This window comes from Simochromis diagramma, unplaced genomic scaffold, assembly GCF_900408965.1.
Source record: "Simochromis diagramma unplaced genomic scaffold, fSimDia1.1 OVJJ01000298.1, whole genome shotgun sequence".
NCBI classification, from domain to species: Eukaryota; Metazoa; Chordata; class Actinopteri; order Cichliformes; family Cichlidae; genus Simochromis; species Simochromis diagramma.
Genome location: NW_024387102.1, coordinates 57,611 through 83,636, shown reverse-complemented (window position 1 = coordinate 83,636; position 26,026 = coordinate 57,611). Strand labels below are relative to the sequence as shown.

Below are 26,026 nucleotides of genomic sequence, written 5' to 3'. Positions count from 1 at the left end.
AGAGATCTAGCATTTACAAGAGTCAAACGAACAATTCTCTCCTCACAAACTGTTGTAGAGGTGCAGCTCAATGGGCAAATGTTCCCATCATTCACATCGCAACACCTGGTCTGTTCTATTTACTTTTTTTTATTTATACATTTGATAAGCATTCAAATATCTTAATGAATACAGAATATAGATCTAGCACAAAGCAAGAAAGCACGAGATAAAGCTAATCAAAAAGGTATTGGCTGAAGCAAATGTGTGTTATGCCAACCCTTTTAACAAAAGATAATTTAGGAAGCAGCTCATTTACAGGCCTTGAAGCAAAAGAATAAAACAAAACAAACAAACAAACAAACAAAACAAAAAAAGTCCATCTTAGATGAGTAAGTACTTTAAATTAAATTTCATAACAATAATCCACCCAAAACAACCAAGAGTTTTAGTCTTATTATTATTATTATTGCTCTTCTAATTCTTGATTTATACATTTTTCTAATCTCTGGTTTTAAACATGTTTAAACATGTTTTAACCACCAGCAAGTTAGGTAAACCCGGATGAGCAGGAAAGGCAAGATGGATCCACTGAAGCCCCAGTGATCGTTGAGTTGGAAAAAAAAATCCACCTGAATAGCAGAAAGAATTAAACCAACAGCCACATCTCAGGTAAGATTTAGCTCTCAGCAGAAGACCTACACATCTCCCCCTTCATCTGAAAGATTAGATGACAGCAGGCAAGTGAACAAGTGTGCCGGTTTAAACACCAGTGATCGTAGAGGGGTTGAGGTTTGATCACCCACATTATGCTTTATTCAAGTTTTGTGGGATGACTTGATATCAAAAAGTGCTTGGTCGTCATATACCACAAGAGCAGACACACATTGGCAACAAACACAGAATAAAACAATAGCAACTGCTAAGTGAGTTTCAGTAATTACAACAATGAGAAACTACTTCTTAAGTATGTATGGTGTGCCACACTTGAGGCTGCAAGAACACATAATGCTTACAGTAAGTAATCAGTATTGAGAGACAACCTGAATGTTAATGTGGGTTTGACTCAAAACATCAGACTTGTGTCCATCCTGACGAGCTCGCACAGAAGAACATGTGAAACACAAAACAGTTGATACTGTGAGTCAGATCTGTGATGAAGAAACTCTCCTGTAAATATTCAAACTGGGAAGTAGTTATTAAATGAGAATATTTTAGTAAACTGCAGTACTGATATATGTATGTATGTAGATTGCTCAGCTACATTCTTGGTCACAGAAATATTTCACATGATTTGATCTGAAGATTTAAAGTTTAGTTCATCAAGTCTTTAACTTCATCTTTGTGACATAAATTATTCTGACATTTACACTTTTTAACCTGCACTGATGTTCTGAAAGAGACATTTTTAGTGTCTCCTATGTTGAGAAAGAAAGTTTAGTTTTTCTTTGGGTTATTTTATCAATTCTGACTTTGAAGAAAACCAGGACGGGTCTCATCATGGGTCACATGCAGGTTACAATAATCTGTCACCATGTTTTCTACTTCTTCTACACCCAACAGCAAATATCATCACAAAGTCCAACATGATGGAAAATAATGCAGCTGCAAAAGACTTTAAAACTATTTATAACAGGGAGCAGCTGTTGGCTGTGATTCTATTTTTAACTTATTGCTTTTTCTTTTCTTTTTTTAGTTGTTTTCATTTTTTTACATTTACAGTCTGATGTGATACAGCACATGTGATTCTCTCAGTCAAAGTTACTGAAGCAGAGATTTTCAGTGTATGGAAGCATCACTGCTGAAGCTGAAGGATGATTATCAGACAGAAGAGCAGCTGAATGGAAACACATGAAAACCACTATTTGAAGACCTCAGTTTTTATTTGAAGTATTAAAACCATCAACAGTGCCACAAGCATGAAAACATGAAAACTATCAAAGCAATACAGACACAGAGGGAGCAGACTGAGAGAAGCTGCAGACTAAAGCCAGTATCAGAGTCCCAGTGAGTCAGCTCAGGACTGGGAACACTGGTCTGTCATCAGAGTCTCTGAGAGTGGAGTGTGGGAGCCCTGGGTGGCCTCACAGGTCACAGAGCCCACCTTCTCCCACTGGTCTGCAGGGAGCCTCAGGGTGCTGCTCCAGCTGTAGTGGCCGTCATTCTGCAGCGCCCCGGGGCTCCTGCTCTCCTCTCCACTGCTGCTTCTTCCATCCACCTTCCAGGACAGCCTCCAGTCTGAGGGGAAGCCCTTGTTGGCCACACACATGACTGTAGCCTTCCCCTGCTGCAGCTCCTCACTAGAGGGCGCCAGCACGGTCAGGGAGGGGGGGACTCGACCCACTGCAGAGAGAGAGAGAGATGTTAGAGAAACTGGGAGTTTGGGTGCTGCTCTCCAGTTGTTTCACTTCCTTCTCTGAGCTTGGTAACCATGGTAACAGACAGGCTTCACTGCTGAACCATGGCAACAGATGAGTTTCAGTACCAAAGATAAAAATATTAAAGCGTTTCTTTGACTTCTGATGTTCTCGTCTGTAATCTGTGAACTATTTCTTAGCTCTACAATTACAATTAAAATAATCAGAAAAATACATTTGTCAGAATTTTATCATAACTCAAAAATTAAACAATTTTGTATATAAAAATGAAAAAAAACAAACAAACTTATTTTTGGTATATTTGGGAAAAATAAAAATAACTTAATTACAAATTAAATCTCATAAACTGAGCCCAACGTGGTCAGCATGCTTTTAGAGCAGGGGTGGGCAACTCCAGGCCTCGAGGGCCGGTGTCCCTGCAGGTTTTAGATGTGTCCTTGAACCAACACAGCTGATTTAAATGACTAAATTAGCTCCTCAACGGCTGTGTCCCAATTAAGAGACTGCACGCTTGAAGTACGCATTTTAAGTGCGGTTACGTCACCGCCACGCGACGACGGCTGTCCCAATTCGAATTGTACTTCAAATGCATACTCCAAATGCGATTTGCCCAAATATCAAACGTGGTCCGGTGCACGCTTCGTGGTCCCATATATCCCACAATTTATAGCGCGGCGGTGGGTGTGGATAATTTTGCCGCAAAATACGGCAGAAGGGAGCGGCCGAAGAGGTTTTTTTTTTTTTTTCCAAACTTTATTGAAATTATAAAGCGAACAGTCAGTCATTCCAGCTCAGTTTGTACAGTAGACATACAAGGCAAATAAGAGTAACAATATACAGTACAATGAAATAAGAAGGATGAATAAATAAAGGACAAAAAAAGAAAAAAAGAAAAAAGGGGGGAATGTGACAGACTTCATAACAACTTTGTACTTGAAAGTTGTGACAGCTCATTCCTTAAACATTTCTGAATGAATTTCAATCAATGATAAACCTTTTATATTGGAAGTTAATTTAAGAGAGTTTGAGTAATATTCAATTTCAATCAAAACCAAATTAAATGATGGGGTTGAGTTTTGAAATTTACATTTATGTATGTGGAATTTCCCTAATAAGATGCAGCGGCCGAAGAGTGAACTGTCAAAAGTACTGAATATGACGTCACTTATTTATGTGCAAATGTTTAATAATTGAAGTCAGTCATATATCCACAAACACAACAAGCTGAAAGTCAGTGATATATGTATATGTGTGTATGTGTGTGTGTGTGTATATATATATATATATATATCAATCATAATAATCTGACAATACTATAATATTGGCCATATTATATTTACATTACCTCAGTGAGATGACTTTAGTCTCATGAACAACATTAACTAATTGTAATTTACTAACTAATCTTAAATGACTGTTCAGCACAGAAATGAAGCCCAACAATCATGTTTACAGTCCTGTGGTCTCAGCCTCAGATACTCAAATAATCAAAGTGATGTCATGACAAAAATGAATGACCAACAAAACATTTTTCTCCTTCATTTCTGTCACACAAAGCTGTATGTAACGTGTCTCACGGTTAGTATCATGGTTGCTAGGCAACCTGAACAGCGCGACGAAGCGTATACCGTCCCATTTCACAAGCCTCTCACTTCTGCACTTCTCGTACTTATAGTACGCACCGTACGTAGTACGCGTACTTCAAGCCTGCAGACCCTGAATTGGGACACAGCCAACATGTCCTGAAGTTCTCCAGAGGCCTGGTAACGAACCAATTATGTGATTCAGGTGTGTTAACCCAAGGTGAGATCTAAAACCTGCAGGACTCGAGGCCTGGAATTGCCCACCCCTGTTTTAGAGTATGGTTAAATGGTAACCATATGGCAGTATAGTAATTTTAAATCTTCATCAAAGGCGAAATGAAATGGATGACAAATTATTTGCAGATACTTTGGCAAAAGGTTAAAACATAGAAACAAAAATGTGCCATCTATGAACTGTTTTTGAAGAAAAAATTCTAAAAAAAAGTCTTAAAAATTTAAGTTTCATTGAAAGAAAATGCTCAAAAAGGTTTTAGTGTGAAATAATAATGGCATCATAATTGCATAATTTGTAGAGAACTGTGCACTTTTCTGTTGCACTGTCTTGTGTCTGTATCACTCTGTTCTGTTTTTGTAGTTCTTGTATACTTGCACTTTATTATAGTCCTATGTTGATTTACTGTTATATGTAGCACCAGGGTCTTGGATGAACGCTGTCTCATTTCACTGTGTACTGCACCACTGTATATGGCTGAAATGACAATAAAGCCACTTGAACATGTTACATGTCAGTCGTGACTTGAGTGTGTTCAAAGAAAAAGGAGATAAAAGACCACAAATAAGCAGATTATCAGTAAACCGCCTGACATAACACAACACTCATCCACAAGAAAAACTGGCAAAGAACAACAACAACTGGTAAGCTGCCTGAGTCGCACACAGTGGAGCGCCCGCGGAAAAATAAAATGTCTCTGTTATGGGTCGAATATTTCACATTTCTATCAAGTAAATTATTCCATGCTGTGTTTCAAATTAAACTGAAGAGTCGTGAGTTCATTAGTCTTTGGTGAATAAATAATGACATCGTCTAATATGCCATGTGTCGTTGTTTCTCTCAAACTATATTTACCAAATTTGGACTCTTTAACTCTAACACATTGATCCAAATTCACCCACAGATGTTCAACTGTCTTAAAGTCTGAAGGACTTGAAGGACACTTTATATGATTTATGTCAAAGAACAAATGGTGTCATAAAACAGCTGAGCAGGCAGGCAGGAAAAGACTCAAATGCAGACTCCCAGGAACAGGACGTAAAATCAAACACCAGCTTTATTTGCTGAATGGAAATACAAAACAAAACTAGACTGGGGGAAGTATAAACTACAAACACAAAGAGGCACACAGGGAAACACAGCCATGAGGGAGGACGCAACACGAGGAACCCAGCTAATGCGAATAACCACAACGAGACAAAACGACCATGGAAACACAAGACCTTCACAATAAAACAGGAAACATGATGCGGGAGAGGAGAAGAGGCAGACGAAAGGGAGTGAGGGAACACGAGGGAGAGAGCAGACACGACGGGCTGGGAAACATAGATAAACATGACGGAATGAAACACAAGGAGGAGAAACAAGGCACAAGAACTCACACCACAATATAAACACAGACACACAGAGGGAGACACAAAGGGCAACGACACAAGGGGAAATCTAATAACCAAATCTAAACAGAACAATGCAGGCATTAAAGAATGATCCTTAACATAAACAAGTAGACTTAACATAATACAAAAAAATGACAAAAACACAGGAAACGCAAACCGCTTGGTCGAATGAGCCAGGACAATGACAAGTGGTCTTGAATCATTTCAGCAAAATGCCCCTGCAGGAGAAAAGTCTTCACATCTCCTCACTGCACGAGTAAATTTTGACAAAATTTCTCATCTGTCTATAAATCATGAAGGGTTCATGTGAGTCACATGCCAAATATGCCATGACAACTCTTTTTAGACACATCACATTGATCCAAGTCTCTGCTGTGTGTCAGTCAGATGATTTCCATAGAGAGGCACTTTGCATCAGCAGCACCATGCTCCAGTGCTCTGGGAGAGTTTATAGTCCTGAGAGTTGAACACTGGATGACTGACAGCTGTCCTTCATCACAACAGAAGCCACAGAAATCCTCCTCATCAAAAACATGACTTTGATCTGCGTCCTCATCTGGACTCTCCTCTGCTGCTGCTTCACAGGTAAAGTCCAGAGAATCAAACTCCTCTCCTCTATCAACATCTGTCCCTCTGAAATGAAGCCCACAAAACCATGAAGCTGCTTTATGTTTTTGTCTCTGTGTCCTCAGAGTCCAGAGGACAGATCACAGTGACTCAGCCTGGAGCAGTGAGCTCTGCTGTGGGAGCATCTGTGAGCATCAAGTGTAGGACCAGTCAAAATGTTTATAACAACAACTACTTACACTGGTACCAACAGAAAGATGGAGGAGTTCCTAAACTGCTCATTTACCATGCTAGCACTCGAGTATCAGGGATTCCAGCTCGTTTTACAGGCAGTGGATCAAACTCTGACTTCACTCTGACCATCAGTGGAGTCCAGGCTGAAGATGCAGCAGTTTATTACTGTCAGAGTTTTCACTGGCCTGGCAGTCAGTGGGTGTTCACACAGTGAAAAACAGTCGTACAAAAACCTCCCTCAGTCAGACTGAACAGAAACTGAAGTGACTGCTGCAGCTGGAAGATACTGCAGAGACTGATACAGTTCACTGAGGACACACACACACACACACACACACACACACACACACACACACACACACACACACACACACACACACACACATATACACACACACACACACACACACACACATATACACACACACACACACACACACACACACACACACACACACACACACAGTCTAACCCTAAATGTTTATGTGGGTTTGACTCAAAACATCAGACTTGTGTCCATCCTGACGAGCTCGCACAGAAGAACATGTGAAACACAAAACAGTTGATACTGTGAGTCAGATCTGTGATGAAGAAACTCTCCTGTAAATATTCAAACTGGGAAGTAGTTATTAAATGAGAATATTTTAGTAAACTGCAGTACTGATATATGTATGTATGTAGATTGCTCAGCTACATTCTTGGTCACAGAAATATTTCACATGATTTGATCTGAAGATTTAAAGTTTAGTTCATCAAGTCTTTAACTTCATCTTTGTGACATAAATTATTCTGACATTTACACTTTTTAACCTGCACTGATGTTCTGAAAGAGACATTTTTAGTGTCTCCTATGTTGAGAAAGAAAGTTTAGTTTTTCTTTGGGTTATTTTATCAATTCTGACTTTGAAGAAAACCAGGACGGGTCTCATCATGGGTCACATGCAGGTTACAATAATCTGTCACCATGTTTTCTACTTCTTCTACACCCAACAGCAAATATCATCACAAAATCCAACATGATGGAAAATAATGCAGCTGCAAAAGACTTTAAAACTATTTATAACAGGGAGCAGCTGTTGGCTGTGATTCTATTTTTAACTTATTGCTTTTTCTTTTCTTTTTTTAGTTGTTTTCATTTTTTTACATTTACACTCTGATGTGATACAGCACATGTGATTCTCTCAGTCAAAGTTACTGAAGCAGAGATTTTCAGTGTATGGAAGCATCACTGCTGAAGCTGAAGGATGATTATCAGACAGAAGAGCAGCTGAATGGAAACACATGAAAACCACTATTTGAAGACCTCAGTTTTTATTTGAAGTATTAAAAACCATCAACAGTGCCACAAGCATGAAAACATGAAAACTATCAAAGCAATACAGACACAGAGGGAGCAGACTGAGAGAAGCTGCAGACTAAAGCCAGTATCAGAGTCCCAGTGAGTCAGCTCAGGACTGGGAACACTGGTCTGTCATCAGAGTCTCTGAGAGTGGAGTGTGGGAGCCCTGGGTGGCCTCACAGGTCACAGAGCCCACCTTCTCCCACTGGTCTGCAGGGAGCCTCAGGGTGCTGCTCCAGCTGTAGTGGCCGTCATTCTGCAGCGCCCCGGGGCTCCTGCTCTCCTCCCAGCTGATGCTGCCACTGCCATCCACCTTCCAGGACAGCCTCCAATCTGAGGGGAAGCCCTTGTTGGCCACACACATGACTGTAGCCTTCCCCTGCTGCAGCTCCTCACTAGAGGGCGCCAGCACGGTCAGGGAGGGGGGGACTCGGCCCACTGCAGAGAGAGAGAGAGATGTTAGAGAAACTGGGAGTTTGGGTGCTGCTCTCCAGTTGTTTCACTTCCTTCTCTGAGCTTGGTAACCATGGTAACAGACAGGCTTCACTGCTGAACCATGGCAACAGACGAGTTTCAGTACCAAAGATAAAAATATTAAAGCGTTTCTTTGACTTCTGATGTTCTCGTCTGTAATCTGTGAACTATTTCTTAGCTCTACAATTACAATTAAAATAATCAGAAAAATACATTTGTCAGAATTTTATCATAACTCAAAAATTAAACAATTTTGTATATAAAAATGGAAAAAAACAAACAAACTTATTTTTGGTATATTTGGGAAAAATAAAAATAACTTAATTACAAATTAAATCTCATAAACTGAGCCCAACGTGGTCAGCATGCTTTTAGAGCAGGGGTGGGCAACTCCAGGCCTCGAGGGCCGGTGTCCCTGCAGGTTTTAGACGTGTCCTTGAACCAACACAGCTGATTTAAATGACTAAATTAGCTCCTCAACGGCTGTGTCCCAATTAAGAGACTGCACGCTTGAAGTACGCATTTTAAGTGCGGTTACGTCACCGCCACGCGACGACGGCTGTCCCAATTCGAAGTGTACTTCAAATGCATACTCCAAATGCGATTTCCCCAAATATCAAGCGTGGTCCGGTGCACGCTTTGTGGTCCCATATATCCCACAATTCATAGCGCGGCGGTGGGTGTGGATAATTTTGCCGCAAAATACGGCAGAAGGGAGCGGCCGAAGAGGTTTTTTTTTTTTTCCAAACTTTATTGAAATTATAAAGCGAACAGTCAGTCATTCCAGTTCAGTCTGTACAGTAGACATACAAGGCAAATAAGAGTAACAATATACAGTACAATGAAATAAGAAGGATAAATAAATAAAGGACAAAAAAAAGAAAAAAAAAAGGGGGGGAATGTGACAGACTTCATAACAACTTTGTACTTGAAAGTTGTGACAGCTCATTCCTTAAACATTTCTGAATGAATTTCAATCAATGATAAACCTTTTTTATTGGAAGTTAATTTAAGAGAGTGTAAGTAATATTCAATTTCAATCAAAACCAAATTAAATGATGGGGTTGAGTTTTGAAATTTACATTTATGTATGCAGAATTTCCCTAATAAGATGCAGCGGCCGAAGAGTGAACTGTCAAAAGTACTGAATATGACGTCACTTATTTATGTGCGAATGTTTAATAATTGAAGTCAGTCATATATCCACAAACACAACAAGCTGAAAGTCAGTGATATATGTGTATGTGTGTGTGTGTGTGTGTATATATATATATATATATATATATATATATATATATATATATATATATCAATCATAATAATCTGACAATACTATAATATTGGCCATATTATATTTACATTACCTCAGTGAGTTGACTTTAGTCTCATGAACAACATTAACTAATTGTTATTTACTAGCTAATCTTAAATGACTGTTCAGCACAGAAATGAAGCCCAACAATCATGTTTACAGTCCTGTGGTCTCAGCCTCAGATACTCAAATAATCAAAGTGATGTCATGACAAAAATGAATGACCAACAAAACATTTTTCTCCTTCATTTCTGTCACACAAAGCTGTATGTAACGTGTCTCGCGGTTAGTATCATGGTTGCTAGGCAACCTGAACAGCGCGACGAAGCGTATACCGTCCCATTTCACAAGCCTCTCACTTCCGCACTTCTCGTACTTATAGTACGCACCGTACGTAGTACGCGTAGTGCGCGTACTTCAAGCCTGCAGACCCTGAATTGGGACACAGCCAACATGTCCTGAAGTTCTCCAGAGGCCTGGTAACGAACCAATTATGTGATTCAGGTGTGTTGACCCAAGGTGAGATCTAAAACCTGCAGGACTCGAGGCCTGGAATTGCCCACCCCTGTTTTAGAGTATGGTTAAATGGTAACCATATGGCAGTATAGTAATTTTAAATCTTCATCAAAGACGAAATGAAATGGATGACAAATTATTTGCAGATACTTTGCCAACAGGTTAAAACATAGAAACAAAAATGTGCCATCTATGAACTGTTTTTGAAGAAAAAATTCTAAAAAAAAGTTTTAAAAATTTAAGTTTCATTGAAAGAAAATGCTCAAAAAGATTTTAGTGTGAAATAATAATGGCATCATAATTGCATAATTTGTAGAGAACTGTGCACTTTTCTGTTGCACTGTCTTGTGTCTGTATCACTCCGTTCTGTTTTTGTAGTTCTTGTATACTTGCACTTTATTATAGTCCTATGTTGATTTACTGTTATATGTAGCACCAGGGTCTTGGAGGAACGCTGTCTCATTTCACTGTGTACTGCACCACTGTATACGGCTGAAATGACAATAAAGCCACTTGAACATGTTACATGTCAGTCGTGACTTGAGTGTGTTCAAAGCAAAAGGAGATAAAAGACCACAAATAAGCAGATTATCAGTAAACCGCCTGACATAACACAACACTCATCCACAAGAAAAACTGGCAAAGAACAACAACAACTGGTAAGCTGCCTGAGTCGCACACAGTGGAGCGCCGGCGGAAAAATAAAATGTCTCTGTTATGGGTCGAATATTTCACATTTCTATCAAGTAAATTATTCCATGCTGTGTTTCAAATTAAACTGAAGAGTCGTGAGTTCATTAGTCTTTGGTAAATAAATAATGACATCGTCTAATATGCCATGTGTCGTTGTTTCTCTCAAACTATATTTACCAAATTTGGACTCATTTAACTCTAACACATCGATCCAAATTCACCCACAGATGTTCAACTGTCTTAAAGTCTGAAGGACTTGAAGGACACTTTATATGATTTATGTCAAAGAACAAGTGGTGTCATAAAACAGCTGAGCAGGCAGGCAGGAAAAGACTCAAATGCAGACTCCCAGGAACAGGACGTAAAATCAAAAACCAGCTTTATTTGCTGAATGGAAATACAAAACAAAACTAGACTGGGGGAAGTATAAACTACAAACACAAAGAGGCACACAGGGAAACACAGCCATGAGGGAGGACGCAACACGAGGAACCCAGCTAATGCGAATAACCACAACGAGACAAAACGACCATGGAAACACAAGACCTTCACAATAAAACAGGAAACATGATGCGGGAGCGGAGAAGAGGCAGACGAAAGGGAGTGAGGGAACACGAGGGAGAGAGCAGACACGACGGGCTGGGAAACATGGATAAACATGACGGAATGAAACACAAGGAGGAGAAACAAGGCACAAGAACTCACACCACAATATAAACACAGACACACAGAGGGAGACACAAAGGGCAACGACACAAGGGGAAATCTAATAACCAAATCTAAACAGAACAATGCAGGCATTAAAGAATGATCCTTAACATAAACAAGTAGACTTAACATAATACAAAAAAATGACAAAAACACAGGAAACGCAAACCGCTTGGTCGAATGAGCCAGGACAATGACAAGTGGTCTTGAATCATTTCAGCAAAATGCCCCTGCAGGAGAAAAGCCTTCACATCTCCTCACTGCACGAGTAAATTTTGACTTAATTTCTCATCTGTCTATAAATCATGAAGGGTTCATGTGAGTCACATGCCAAATATGCCATGACAACTCTTTTTAGACACATCACATTGATCCAAGTCTCTGTGTGTGTCAGTCAGATCATTTCCATAGAGAGGCACTTTGCATCAGCAGCACCATGCTCCAGTGCTCTGGGAGAGTTTATAGTCCTGAGAGTTGAACACTGGATGACTGACAGCTGTCCTTCATCACAACAGAAGCCACAGAAATCCTCCTCATCAAAAACATGACTTTGATCTGCGTCCTCATCTGGACTCTCCTCTGCTGCTGCTTCACAGGTAAAGTCCAGAGAATCAAACTCCTCTCCTCTATCAACATCTGTCCCTCTGAAATGAAGCCCACAAAACCATGAAGCTGCTTTATGTTTTTGTCTCTGTGTCCTCAGAGTCCAGAGGACAATATACAGTGACTCAACCTGAAGCAGTGAGCTCTGCTGTGGGAGCAACTGTGAGCATCAAGTGTAGGACCAGTCAGAATGTTCATTATTATTCCACCGTATCCAGCCGCCACCACTATTTAGCCTGGTACCAACAGAAAGATGGAGGAGTTCCTAAACTTTTCATTTATACTACTAGCAGTCGACAATCAGGGATTCCAGCTCGTTTTACAGGCAGTGGATCAAACTCTGACTTCACTCTGACCATCAGTGGAGTCCAGGCTGAAGATGCAGCAGTTTATTACTGTCAGAGTTTTCATTGGCTGAACAGTCAAGCTGTGTTCACACAGTGAAAAACAGTCGTACAAAAACCTCCCTCAGTCAGACTGAACAGAAAATGAAGTGACTGCTGCAGCTGGAAGATACTGCAGAGACTGATACAGTTCACTGAGGACACACACACACACTTTATCATATTCTCCGTGTTCTTTAAAGAATCTGATTTCAAAATGTAGATTTTACAGCTTTCCACATGTGAAAAAATCTCTTGAAACCTGGCACTTATTTTTTCACAGCTCTAAACACTGAAACTAATTCTCAGCCTAAAACGCTTCAAAAACACTTCAGATTCATGTAGTTATGTTTTGAATTTCACAAAAATATTAAGTTCTGGAAACTGTACCAGCATTTTTTTCTATGGTTTTTTTTAATTTCCGAAGGAACATGTCCATTGTTAAGACGCTGCCTACACATACAGGTTATTTTTAATGAGTTTTTATTTCTATTTTGGAATTCTGTCTACAAATAATGGTGTTTTAGGAAGTTTTGAAAATCCCTTCCAGGTAGAGAAGACTGTGCTCTGTGCTGTTCTCACTGTGAAGGCTTCTAACTGGTAAACATTACCATTCAATTCGGGTTTTATCACCATGTGTTGCTTTGGTTTACTTTTGACATGTTTCACACACACACACACGTTTTCAAACGACTTCACTGACATTTATTCGTGAACAGTTAAATGAACTTCAGTAAATGTTTCCCCATCACTGCTTTTCTCAGTTGCTTTGGTGAAAGTCTTACATCAGGAACGTCATTCTCACCACTCTTGATGCAGCTCTCAAAATATGTAAGGCCTTTTTCACCACACAGACTCGTCTATGCAAAAGACACTTCATAAAACACTTTCACCGTCGTTTTAAGACATCAAAACAGGTTTTTTTGTTTTGTTATTTTTCTCAAAACCTCACCTACTTTGGAAAGAGTACTGCAAAAAATGTAGGCCTAATGTCACAAGGGGCCAAAGGCCTGTACGAAACTGGACTCAAGTCCTGGACCACATGTGGAGACGGTTGAGTTTGCTTCACACAAATCTTTATTTGGCACAAAAACACAGAGTTATACTTGACGTGGGATTCATGACAAGAAAACGTAGCGTGGTGGCCTAAGGTGGCGTGGTGATCAAGAGGGAGAGAGGAAAAGGGGGTTAGTGGGTTCTCAGACTTCTCCAGGTGTGATTGAACTTTAAAGAGGAGTATGGCTTATGTTGCAGGTGGAGTTGGTGGTACTTTGAGGGGAGTAGGTGAAGGTCCAGGTGAGCTGAATAGATTTAAGATGAGCTGACCTGAGCTCCAAGGGATCCTGTGAGAAGCAGTGGCAAGAGGGCAGCAGGTGTGATATTGAAATCCTTCCCAGGAGACGGAGCATGAAACTGCAGTGAGTATGGCCGAGTGTCCATCTTAGCTGAAGAGTGGACCAGAGAGCTGTAGCAGAAGAAAAATGAGGTAAGTTCATAGACTTGGGCAAGGAGCACGAAGCATGGTAGCCTGTTACCACCGAGGGTAAGTTAACAAACTAGCAGTGAAGAGACGGCAACGCTGGTCTTAAATATCCTGAGTAGGTTGCTCCAGATTGGCTCCATGTGAGGAGATGACGGCTCTGCCCAGTGGCAGACACAGGAGAACATGGACTTAGTGGAAATTTACCAGCAGCTCACCCGGACTGTGACAGCTAATGAGAAGTTTAAAACTGTTTTCAGAAACAAAAATCAAGTCTGATGTTTTTGTATTTTTTTAACCTTACAAAACTGATGAAATGGAGAAAAGCAAAATAATACTCATTAAACTATATGTGTGTTCTGTTCACATCATCGACACATTCTCAGCCTGGCTGGGGGGCTTCTTTGCCTCCCTCCTGCTGTGTGCCCAGCCTGGAGGCTGCGGTCTGTGACCGGCTCCCCTTGCAGACGGCTCCCTATGATAGTGTTTCCACACCTGGCTCATGTAAAGATTGATTGATTGATTGATTGATTGATTGATTGCAACAGTGCCGTGATCTTCCTCATGCTGTGTGCGTTTTGTTAGATTCTTCCCAGTTTAGGTTTTGTGGAGTTTTCTGTTCAGCAATAAAAGCTGCCATGGTGTCCTACAGCAAAATCTTAAAATTGACATTGAACTTATTTTAAAAAATAATCAGTTAGTAGTTCTTCAAACGCATCAGGATCTACGTGGCGTACAGAATGTTGTAAAAACATGTAGTGAAGTCCAGACCTTTAATTTTTCACATTGTGCCTCTAAACTTGGACAGAGCATTTCCATAGAGAGGCACTTTGCATCAGCAGCACCATGCTCCAGTGCTCTGGGAGAGTTTATAGTCCTGAGAGTTGAACACTGGATGACTGACAGCTGTCCTTCATCACAACAGAAGCCACAGAAATCCTCCTCATCAAAAACATGACTTTGATCTGCGTCCTCATCTGGACTCTCCTCTGCTGCTGCTTCACAGGTAAAGTCCAGAGAATCAAACTCCTCTCCTCTATCAACATCTGTCCCTCTGAAATGAAGCCCACAAAACCATGAAGCTGCTTTATGTTTTTGTCTCTGTGTCCTCAGAGTCCAGAGGACAGATCACAGTGACTCAGCCTGGAGCAGTGAGCTCTGCTGTGGGAGGAACTGTGAGCATCAAGTGTAGGACCAGTCAGGATGTTTTTGGCTCCAACTGTTTAGCCTGGTACCAACAGAAAGATGGAGGAGTTCCTAAACTGCTCATTTATCGTGCTAGCAGTCGATATTCAGGGATTCCAGCTCGTTTTACAGGCAGTGGATCAAACTCTGACTTCACTCTGACCATCAGTGGAGTCCAGGCTGAAGATGCAGCAGTTTATTACTGTCAGAGTTTTCACTATCCTGGCAGTCAGTGGGTGTTCACACAGTGAAAAACAGTCGTACAAAAACCTCCCTCAGTCAGACTGAACAGAAACTGAAGTGACTGCTGCAGCTGGAAGATACTGCAGAGACTGATACAGTTCACTGAGGACACACACACACACACACACACACTTCACAGTCCTTCCAAAATAATTGCAAAATCATTTGTTAGGCCCTCATAAAACTCTAACTATCATAACTGATCTCTAACAGTAATGTTAATGTGGGTTTGACTCAAAACTTCAGACTTGTGTCCATCCTGACGAGCTCGCACAGAAGAACATGTGAAACACAAAACAGTTGATACTGTGAGTCAGATCTGTGATGAAGAAACTCTCCTGTAAATATTCAAACTGGGAAGTAGTTATTAAATGAGAATATTTTAGTAAACTGCAGTACTGATATATGTATGTATGTAGATTGCTCAGCTACATTCTTGGTCACAGAAATATTTCACATGATTTGATCTGAAGATTTAAAGTTTAGTTCATCAAGTCTTTAACTTCATCTTTGTGACATAAATTATTCTGACATTTACACTTTTTAACCTGCACTGATGTTCTGAAAGAGACATTTTTAGTGTCTCCTATGTTGAGAAAGAAAGTTTAGTTTTTTCTTTGGGTTATTTTATCAATTCTGACTTTGAAGAAAACCAGGACGGGTCTCATCATGGGTCACATGCAGGTTACAATAATCTGTCACCATGTTTTCTACTTCTTCTACACCCAACAGCAAATATCATCACAAAATCCAACATGATGGAAAATAATGCAGCTGCAACAGACTTTAAAACTATTTATAACAGGGAGCAGCTGTTGGCTGTGATTCTATTTTTAACTTATTGCTTTTTCTTTTCTTTTTTTAGTTGTTTTCATTTTTTTACATTTACACTCTGATGTGATACAGCACATGTGATTCTCTCAGTCAAAGTTACTGAAGCAGAGATTTTCAGTGTATGGAAGCATCACTGCTGAACCTGAAGGATGATTATCAGACAGAAGAGCAGCTGAATGGAAACACATGAAAACCACTATTTGAAGACCTCAGTTTTTATTTGAAGTATTAAAACCATCAACAGTGCCACAAGCATGAAAACATGAAAACTATCAAAGCAATACAGACACAGAGGGAGCAGACTGAGAGAAGCTGCAGACTAAAGCCAGTATCAGAGTCCCAGTGAGTCAGCTCAGGACTAGGAACACTGGTCTGTCATCAGAGTCTCTGAGAGTGGAGTGTGGGAGCCCTGGGTGGCCTCACAGGTCACAGAGCCCACCTTCTCCCACTGGTCTGCAGGGAGCCTCAGGGTGCTGCTCCAGCTGTAGTGGCCGTCATTCTGCAGCGCCCCGGGGCTCCTGCTCTCCTCTCCACTGCTGCTTCTTCCATCCACCTTCCAGGACAGACTCCAGTCTGAGGGGAAGCCCTTGTTGGCCACACACATGACTGTAGCCTTCCCCTGCTGCAGCTCCTCACTAGAGGGCGCCAGCACGGTCAGGGAGGGGGGGACTCGGCCCACTGCAGAGAGAGAGAGAGAGATGTTAGAGAAACTGGGAGTTTGGGTGAAACTGCTCTCCAGATGTTTCACTTCCCTCTCTGAGCTTGGTAACCATGGTAACAGACAGGCTTCACTGCTGAACCATGGCAACAGACGAGTTTCAGTACCAAAGATAAAAATATTAAAGCGTTTCTTTGACTTCTGATGTACTCATGTGCGTTATGTTTGTATTATTTATTAGTTTTATCTGTGAACTATTACTTAGTTTTATAATTAGAATTAAAATAATCAGAAAATTAATTTGTCAAAATTTTATTGAACCTCTATATTTAAACCATTTAGTATGTAAAACAGGAAAAAACAAACTTATTTTTTGTATTTGGACATAATAAAAAATAAGTAAACGACACATTAAATCTCATAAACTGAGCCCAACTCAGTCAGCATAGAGTATGGTTAAATGGTAACCATATGGCAGTAATTTTAAATAAATAAACAACAATGATCAGAAATTATTTGCAGATTCTTCAGCACAAGGTTAAAACATGGAAACAAAAACGTACCGTCTATGAACTGTTTTTGAAGATAAAATTTTAAAAAAGGTTTTAAAATTTTGAGTTTCAGTGAAACAAAATGCTGAAGAAGATTTTAAAATGAAGGCAGAAGATAAACTATGATAGTAAATTGCATAATTATGAGATAAAATAAAGCCTTTTTATAAGACTATAAAATCAGCATTAAGAAATATAGAATTTAGCTTCATAAATGAGTGAAATGTACTTACAGTTAACCTCCAGTCTGGTTCCTCCACCGAACGTGTACCACTGTGATACAAACTGATTGAGGCGCCGTACAAAAACCTCTGACTGTAGAGAGACACGGCTCTCTGACTCTGAGACAAACAAACTCAACAAAATCATTCACTGTTTGCATAATTTTATAAATATAAAAACTGAAAAAGAAACAGTGCAACATGCTTTTATAAGTTGCATTTTTAAAATTAGATTCACACTTCAGATAATTTTATTAATTCCAAAGTTTGTTTGCAGCTTTCCCACACTACCTGCTCACATGGTCAAACTCACACAGCCTACAGTCTTTAAACAATAATCACGAGCACTGTTGCACGTCAAGGCAGAGTTAAACAAGCAATGAGGTCAAGGAAAAAGTAAATAAATACATCAAAATGAACACAAACGTTAAAAATAAATAATCAGAATGTGAAGGGTAAATGTCTGAAAATGAACAATCACAGAAACATTCATCTAAACGACTCCTGTCAGCGTTCAGGAATCTAACAGCTGAGGGAATGAAGGATCTGAAGTTTCTGTTTGTTCTACACTGAGGTACAAGGTAACGGTGACCTGAGAACAACTTCCTGAACTCAGATGACAAAACACGTTCGGGATGGATAATAATGTTTTTGTCCTTCATTTTCAGAGTGTCTCTCTGCCTGACCTCCGTGGTTTTGGAGCAGGTATTTATAAATAAAACACTGAACCAGCAGTTAAAGAAATGACTTTCTATAAATGGGCATTAAAAGTGTCATGGTCAGGGGGAGCTGGCTGTGTTTTTCCATGATGTCTCTGTGCTTCCACCTCTGGGCGGAGCCCTCGTCAGCACACCTGCCATGCTCACCTGATTGTGATCCAGGACAAGCGGCAGTGTTTAAGACCAGCATCAGCATCTCTTCTTTGCTGGTCCGTCTGCTCAAAACATGTTAGTCACTGTCACTGGCTGGTTTTCTGACCCAGCGCTCTGAGTGTATTTTGTATTCGTCTTATGTTAGATTTGTGATTATAGTTCATGTGTTATTCCTATTTAACTTTTAGTTGAGGTTAAAGTTAGCCATTATTTATCATTGTCTTCTTGGTTTCTGTGTTTGGCTTCTTGTCTAGTTTATCATGTGTGCCAAGTCTGTTAAACTGGTATTGTCTTGTCTATGTTTCCTGTTTTATTATGTAAAGGTCCTGTGTTTGCCTTGGTCAGTGTGCTTAGTTTACAGTTTTTCTCAAATGTTAAAACACAAAAGCCAATCCTGTAACCCAAATGACCAGTAGTCTAAACACATTTACTAAATGTAGCCACCATATTCCAGTACCATAAACACATGTCACATGAAGACACAATTCACAAAACACAACCCTCTGTACTCATAAATCTAAACACATTCTCCCTTGCTAAAACACATGTTGCAAAACAACTCTGCTCATATTCTCAAATGAAAGCCCATGTGATGCAAAATGCTTGCCACAGTCACCAATCTTTGAACACAGGGAACACACCTGGCGTCATTCACTACACACAATGACTCAAAATTGAAGACACTTGTTGCTAATGCTGTACCCACATGTAAAAGCAAGTTCAGAGTGCACAGTATGCTGAAGATTCCAAACAAACACAATGGATGAAGGCAGAGTCAGGGGAAGAGGAATTTGATGCAGAGGAGGGAGAAGAGCTGGCCCTGGAAGAAGAGGAGCAGGCCAATGAGGAAGAGGAGTTCAAATGAGAGGAGGAAGAGGAGCGACCAACGAGGAAGAGGAGAAGGCCAACATGGGAGAGGAGAAGGTCCAGGAGGGAGAGCAAGACAACCTCGCACCATCATTACGGACGAGATGCGAGCAACAGCTCAGCGACATGATGCCGCACAGTGATTGTCGTGTGTGTGTGGTGTGAATAACGTAAATAAAAAAACTTCACACCCTGTTCATGTTTTCAAGATTACTGTTGTGTGCAATAGATTCTGTTTTTGCATTGAGTTGTGTTACAGTAGTGTACGTACATGCAGGATTTTCTATAGATTTATACTACTCATATGAAACTCACAAATCTAAATGCCTAATCCTCTGCAGAGATCTACGACGATCCGTTACTGTATAGTTTCTAAAATATGCATTGGCAGTTATGAAACAAAGAACCTTCTCACAAATTGAGCATTGTGTTTTCAATTGTTTTGCTGTAGTGTGTAATGCTGTGTATAGTGTTTACAGTTTTGACAGCTTCGAGCTGCTCTCTTGGTGTGGGAGTTTGAGTTTTGCAGTGGGAAGGTGTGGTTGTGTTTATGTAGCTTTAGAGAAGGGTGTTGTGTTTGGACATTGGGAAACATGGTGGTAACGTTTGTGACATGTGTTTTAGCATTTGAGAAAAACTGTAATACCTCCTCGGGCTGTGTCCCAATCCAGTGACCGCACGCTTCGGAGTACGCGCAGTTCACGTACTACGTACGGTGCGTACTATAAGTACGAGAAGTGCGGAAGTGAGAGGCTTGTGAAATGGGACGGTATATCCTTCGTCGCGCTGTTCAGGTTGCCTAGCAACCATGATACTATCTGCAAGAAATGTTTCATACAGCTTTGTTTGACAGAGATGAAGGAGAAAAAAAATGTTTTGTTGGTCATTAATTTTTGTCATGACATCACTTTGATTAGTTGAGTATCTGAGGCTGAGACCACAGGACTGTAAACATGATTGTTGGGCTTCATTTCTGTGCTGAGCAGTCATTTAAGATTAGTTAGTAAATAACAATTAGCTCATGTTGTTCATGAGACTAAAATCATCTCACTGTGGTAATGTAAATATAATATGGCCAGTATAATATGTATAATATGTATATATATATATATATATATATATATATATGTATATATATATATATATATATATATATATATATATATATATATATATATATATATATATATATATATATATATATATATCATATATTACAGCAGTGAGCTTGAATTTTATGTCAAAGATTCAAGTTGCAGTTATTTATATTTTCTATCACCTTAAATCTTCACTCAAAGACAAGTATCTGTGACAGTGTATATATAGATGTATTATATATAAAAGACAAATATTGTTCGTTTAATATGTTGCCATTATTAAATTTGGCTCAATGTTTACATATATGTGTAAAAAGAAAATGTACGAGCTGTGATAACTGTGTCTGATAGAATGAAGAGTAGACTGATATATGAAATATTCCTTTATTGGGTGAGAAAATCAGACCATGTCATAACTGCTTTAAGTCACACAGAATAGATATCAGAGCCTTAAACAGGCTGACTTCTGCTAAATGGGTCAAACTGGGCAGAAAGTCTACAAACACATAACATCCTTATAGAATATGATGTAACACTATAGATCAACTTACCTCAGAATATATAAAGCATATAAACAATTACAGTAATATGATGCAACAAACACAGCAGCTACTGATCCAAAATACTCAAAGCTTCATAGAACTGAAACCAACATTTATTTTTAGCTCCATTCTGCTGCTGATACATACTTTAGGTTTCTGAACATTAAACTTGTTGCTGCCTTTCATAGTGTGTAACTTGAAGGCCCTGAGTACTTTCTCCCACACTGGAAACACTGGGATGATCACATTATTTGAACATTACCTAATAAGACTGATTCAGCACAGACAGTTATGTTAAACTTTCCTAGCAGTCCTTCACAAACAGGGGACAGTCTGTCTATTCTCTCCATCTGTCAGCTGCTGCTGGCTCTTCCTCCTCCTCTTCCTCACACACTGCTGAGTTTGTCCTGGTGGATCATCAGGGCTGCAAAGCCTCACAGATGATGTGCAGCAGTGGGTCCCTCAGTCTGTCCTCACTCTGGACACTAGCAGTCGTCACACATGGAAATCAAATGTGTGATAAGCTGCAGGATTCAAACACAAGTGTAACTTATAAACACATGTTCATACTTTTATTCCACAATCAGAGAGAAAGAAACAGAGAGAGAGTGCAGGACAGACAGACAGGTGACAGTCTCAGGTGTACACACTGCTACAAACAGGAGGATTTAGTGTTTGTGTTATTACGAGTGTAAACAAGAAGAGTTCCAGATGGTGCAGTGGACACACGTGTGACTGCTGTGATTAAAGCATCTTTCTTTCAGCTTAACGAGTGAACCGTCAGCTCGTTCAAACACACGTTAAAGTCCGTTTGGCTCGACACCACCGAACAGAGGCAGCAATATAACATAGCTCACATTAACAGTGCAGTGAATCCTGCTGGTGCCGTCATATTCAGGACTGCAAACCGAGCAGCATCACTGACTTTCAGCTTGTTGTGTTTGTGGATATATGACTGACTTTAATTATCCATAAAATCATCAGATTCTCTTCAAGATTAAGGTCGACGATCGAACGGCGTAGATTTTAAACTAAAGGCTTTAAAACCAAGTTAGTAGAAACATCACTAATGTCACATAACTTTGCCGACATCTGGCCAACAATGTTCTTTGTTATTAAACATTTGCACATAAATAAGTGACATAATATTCAGTACTTACTTTCAAAAGTTTACTGTTCGACACCAACTTCAGTCATCCGGCAGTTTGTTTTTTTTCGGAAAAATCTCAACACCCACCGATGCGCTATGAATCCTGGGACGAAGCATACACCGACCCATCCTTCAAATTGAGGGAAATAAGGGACACATTTGTCGGCCGCTTTTGGAGCAGCCTTCAAATTGGGACAGCCTTTGTCGCGTTGCTGTGGCGTAATCGGCCTTCAAGGCTACGGACCCTGAATTGTGATACAGCCTGTTTCCTGTTTTAATTTAAAGAGGTCTGTTGTTCCATGTTCAAGGGCTTTGTTTCCCCGTGGTGTCATTATGTTCCTTCTAATCAGCTGTTTCCCCTTATGTTTCCAGTTCCCCTGATCACCTCCTGTGTGCATTTAGTCTGTGTGTTTTCATTCAATCCACATCCGGTGTCCTGGGAATCCATCCTACTTCACAAACCATCCTACCCGTTGTTTCTGCACATACGCTGCACATGCGCAAAACACAAAACCCATATTTACTTCATTTTTTTAAGTCATTGTGAATATTTGTTATTGTTATGGTTAGGGTTAGGCCCATGGCTCAGGTGGGCCCTTTCCGGGGGGTGGGGGGCACGGGGGCTCGGTCTTCTCTGGCACGGTCAGCTGTGGTTACATCGCCCCTGGTGCTGTATTAGATAATTACATGGAGAAACCTTTTGAATACAAACGCGCTCACACACAGGTACTCACAGACACACACTATCTTAGCTGCTGCCTCTAAGCATATTGTGCATTATCGGTCTTGTGTGCTGCTCAGTAACATTCAGTATTTATTATTTACTGTAACTTGTGCTTATCTTGGTTGTTGTTCTCTTTTTGCTCGTTTTCTTATTTTTTTCCCAGCAGCTGATTTTGTGTCTTTTCTCTCTGTTTTTCTTTTTTTGTGTTAGCTTCTTCCCCAACTTGTCGTTTGTTTTTCTTTCCCTTCCTATCCCCCGGTCCTGTCTGCTTTGATTGTAATAACTTAACGGTAAAAAAATAAAGAAATAAATAATAAAAATCAATCAAGTGGGCCAGTATGGCAAAGCCGTAATGATCCACGCGGGAAAATAAATCTTCAGCATCTTTCTTTTTCCTTCAGACCATAATTCTGATTGCAACAGTGCCGGACAGGACAGTGAAATTATAATAATAATAATAATTTTATAGAAGCATCTGTTGCTGCCCGTCAACCTGGGAATGGTTATAAGACCATTTTCAAAGAATCTGAAGTTCATCATTCTGCAGTGACAAAATAAGATAAGTCCCAACAAAGGAGCCAAAAAAGGAAAAATCTAAATAAAATGTTTGATTGTGGTTGTGAGCCACCACTGAACATAACAGCTTCACTGCTCCTTGTTACTGATTCTCCAGTTATTTGAACACTGCTGAAGAGAAGAAGACCATTCTTGTAAAAGATTTCCCCGTATGCCATAATAATGGTGGTGACACAAAGCTCTAACACATCTATCTAACATCTCCCTGTCGTCAAACATGGTTTGAACTGTCTGGTATCCTTGGAGTACACAGCATACGATTCATGACATTTCCATTCTCATTAGAGTATTCAGTGATCCCTCAGACATTTTAATCCAAGAAGACACCATTCATACTTCATTTAGACAAACTGTAACGGAATAAGTGGTTCAGGAAAATCTGTCCTGGAAACAGAACAGCCTGATGGATTATGAATGGCTTGTGTAAGTCACATGCCAAAGATCAAGTGAAAAATTCTCTCTTTAGTAAACAGCATCATCACATTGATACACGTTTCTGTATCAGTCAGTCAGATGATTTCCATAGAGAGGCACTTTGCATCAGCAGCACCATGCTCCAGTGCTCTGGGAGAGTTTATAGTCCTGAGAGTTGAACACTGGATGACTGACAGCTGTCCTTCATCACAACAGAAGCCACAGAAATCCTCCTCATCAAAAACATGACTTTGATCTGCGTCCTCATCTGGACTCTCCTCTGCTGCTGCTTCACAGGTAAAGTCCAGAGAATCAAACTCCTCTCCTCTATCAACATCTGTCCCTCTGAAATGAAGCCCACAAAACCGTGAAGCTGCTTTATGTTTTTGTCTCTGTATCCTCAGAGTCCAGAGGACAGATCACAGTGACTCAGCCTGGAGCAGTGAGCTCTGCTGTGGGAGGAACTGTGAGCATCAAGTGTAGGACCAGTCAGAATGTTTATAGCTCTTACGCTTTAGCCTGGTACCAACAGAAAGATGGAGGAGTTCCTAAACTGCTCATTTATGGTGCTGAAACTCTAGAATCAGGGATTCCAGCTCGTTTTACAGGCAGTGGATCAAACTCTGACTTCACTCTGACCATCAGTGGAGTCCAGGCTGAAGATGCAGCAGTTTATTACTGTCAGAGTTTTCACTATCCTAACAGTCAGTATGTGTTCACACAGTGAAAAACAGTCGTACAAAAACCTCCCTCAGTCAGACTGAACAGAAACTGAAGTGACTGCTGCAGCTGGAAGATACTGCAGAGACTGATACAGTTCACTGAGGACACACACACACACACACACACACACACGCACACACACACACAAAGACACACACACACACACATTTGCTTCCAATCTAAAAATAGTTTCTTTTTCTCTTTTCCCTAAAAATTAAGTAAAAATCAGTCAACATGTTCAACAAGTCGAATAGTTATAGAGAAAACTCATTGTGACCTTTGACCTCCATTCCATACTAGAACCACCATAATATCATCTATGATTTGTTAAATTTTAACAGTTATCAGTAAAATAAGACCTTTATGTTAAAATATATGAAAATAAAATCAATAAATATCATACAGCTCAACATAAAAATAAAGTTTAATTTAAATAATCTAAACATAAATTTGAGGCTCAAAAACAAACACTCTGTTTACACAGTGAAAATCTGTCGTACAAAAACCTCTCAGCTGAAGAGGAACTGATCTGAAGCAACAGCTGCAGAACAAACTAAAAGACTGGGAGGAACGATTACTTTAATATTTACTGTGGAATTTCATTTGTGTGCACTCACAGTTTAACATTCATAAATTTATTGAATACGTTGTTAGTAACATGAAAAAAGAAATGAAGTGGTGTCCCCGAATAAAAAGATAAATGTTTAATGAGTCACAGAATACAGACACAACACTGGCTCCAGATGTTTAACACATTAACATTATTTTTAGATGACTGATGTTCTCTGTAGCCCATCAGTCTGACTCATTCTTAGTTTCTACATTTATAACAATAAGTTCAGATGAAAAGACGTAGCTGGAAGGTCCACAAAGAAAAAAAATGTTGTTTTTGCTCATTAAAGATTTTTATATTAATCCAAGTTGTAAAATATAACAAGCTGTCATTAGAAATACAAATACTGTTGTCAGTGTTTCTGCACTGATGAGCAGCTCTTTTCTATTTGTAAGCTGTTAAATATTAAACTGATCCTTCTGTGGAGCTCAGCTGCAGTCCTTGTTATCACACAAATCCAGAAAATCATTGTAGTCACATCACAACTAGTGTCTATAATATTCTGATATTCTGCTGATTAACAAATCAAGCAGGCTGTTATAACAGTGATTGTAGGGGATGTGTTCAGTGAAGATTTAGCCTCATTTGGATATTTCCAGCACAAACGAATCACTGTTACTGTTGTAAAAACCTAAAGTTATTTAGTCAGTTTCCAAAGTATTAATGTAGACAGAACAAAGAACTAAAAAGTTTCTCTTTAAATAATATCTTACTAATGCTTAAAAGTGTGACATTAATATAAAGTCCTACCTAAATCTGAAACCACTGAAAATAAGATGTGATCATCCTCCTGACAGACCGTGGACTTTTTCTTGTGTTAAGAGGTTTAGTGAAGTGAGTTTCTCATTTTGCTGTGAACACTAGAAGAGATTAACTTC

General features: G+C 39.7%; 2 gene segments (V, D, J or C); both read left to right on the top strand.

The window, feature by feature from the left end:
• The window catches only part of LOC120743056, a 110,661-nt gene that overhangs the window by 50,328 nt on the left and 34,307 nt on the right, over nt 1–26,026 (top strand).
• On the top strand, nt 14,833–15,324 carry LOC120743060. The segment is given in 2 exon segments: nt 14,833–14,884; nt 14,992–15,324. Coding segments are annotated over 2 exon segments (375 nt in total).